Genomic DNA, 1,565 nt, shown 5'->3' on the forward strand with positions numbered 1-1,565 from the left:
CCTTGTGTTATCTACGTTATTTGCTTCATAACAGGTTCCTGTGTTGCTTATTTTATACACAGTTTGTAATATGCTCCTTGATTGTTTTTTGTATTTTTACTTTCCATCTTCTGTGATCTGTGCAGTCCACTATTGTCTTAGTGTGTTTCTCTTTATGCTGATCATAAAATTCAGATATTATTCTTGCAGCTTAAACAGACAATTTTGGCTCTTGTCCAAATCGCCATTCCTCTTTATTTTATGCCTTATCTTTTGTCAGCAAACTTACTGCTGTTCTATAATAATGTCAAGGCTATTTGCTAAGAGCTGATCCCTTGAAATTGTTATTGTTTAACGTTAGAACTGTGATAAGCGTGAACACTCTGCAGTCCCAGCGTTCATTCACATCCATGCTTTCGATGATATTGTTGAAAATAGCATCTTGAAAGAATAGGGCTTGTATACCGAAAATAAATTAGCACAGACATCAAATGTTTCGAGTGCCAAACTTAAGAGAGGGCCCTCTCCGTCCCCGTGTGATCAGGCTTTAAGTAGGAAAAAATAGCACCACGCAGTCGATACTCCCATCAAAACCGCCGGCTACTCCACTATTTCGTTCTTTCAAGGCTTCTGACAAGCTGAGCATGGCACCAGGCAGAATTTGGGTGAGACCTCGTACCCACATATATTGCGACAATTACAATTTCGGAAGTAATCTTTACTCGGAAGCCTTGGAAGCTCTAAACAAGAAATATTTCCCACACTTTTCATCAGACCTAGTGATTACAGAGAAGAAATCAAAAGGAGTGGTAAGAAATGGTCAGTTCTTGGAACCACCAGCTTCAGAAAACGACTTGTTCTTCTCAGAGGACGAACGGACTGGGCACACTTCAAGCCTGCAGCGATCTTCGACGACCATTTTCAACCAGCCTGAAGTGAGTCCTTTACCACCTTATCCTACGTCTGATGTTAGCTGTATAGAACAAGATGTGACAAAACGACATCAGATGCAAGAAAAACATGGAAAAAGACGACAAGCCCGATCATTTCACGAAGTCCATCTTCGATATTTGGAAGATCGGCATGAAGCACTTCAATATCAATTTGAACAGGAAGAAAGAGAGAGGGAGGAACAGGAACGGAACAAGAGAGCAGCTTTACCTGTGTTTCTGGAGAAAGATGTCCTCCAACGTTTTCCACAGACAAATTTGCACAATTTAAAAATTACGGCAGAAGAAGAACTGGCGGAAATTCCAAATGAAAGATGGTAGTTTGTAGAATAAATCTTTTTTTATTTTAATCATAAAGATGGTAGTTTGTAAAATAAATCTTGTTTTGTTTTAATCATAAAGATGGTAGTTTGTAAAATAAGTCTTGTTTTATTTTAATCATAAAGATGGTAGTTTGTAAAATAAGTCTTGTTTTATTTTAATCATAAAGATGGTAGTTTGTAAAATGAGTCTTGTTTTATTTCAATCATAAAGATGGTAGTTTGTAAAATGAGTCTTGTTTTATTTCAATCATAAAGATGGTAGTTTGTAAAATAAATCTTGTTTTATTTCAATCATAAAGATGGTAGTTTGTAA

General features: G+C 36.7%; 1 protein-coding gene across 1 annotated transcript in view; it reads left to right on the forward strand.

Annotated features, from left to right (window-relative positions):
- The first annotated feature begins 356 nt into the window (after nucleotides 1-356).
- Nucleotides 357-1,565, forward strand: part of LOC111083190 (paramyosin-like) — a 2,467-nt gene continuing 1,258 nt past the window's right edge. Inside the window, exon 1 of the mRNA XM_022379505.1 lies at nucleotides 357-1,246. Coding sequence (XP_022235213.1) covers nucleotides 624-1,246 — 623 coding nt within the window. The 5' untranslated portion in view covers nucleotides 357-623. The remainder of the gene's footprint in view (nucleotides 1,247-1,565) is intronic.

This window comes from Limulus polyphemus, unplaced genomic scaffold (genome assembly GCF_000517525.1).
Source record: "Limulus polyphemus unplaced genomic scaffold, Limulus_polyphemus-2.1.2 Scaffold8507, whole genome shotgun sequence".
Taxonomy (NCBI): Eukaryota; Metazoa; Arthropoda; class Merostomata; order Xiphosura; family Limulidae; genus Limulus; species Limulus polyphemus.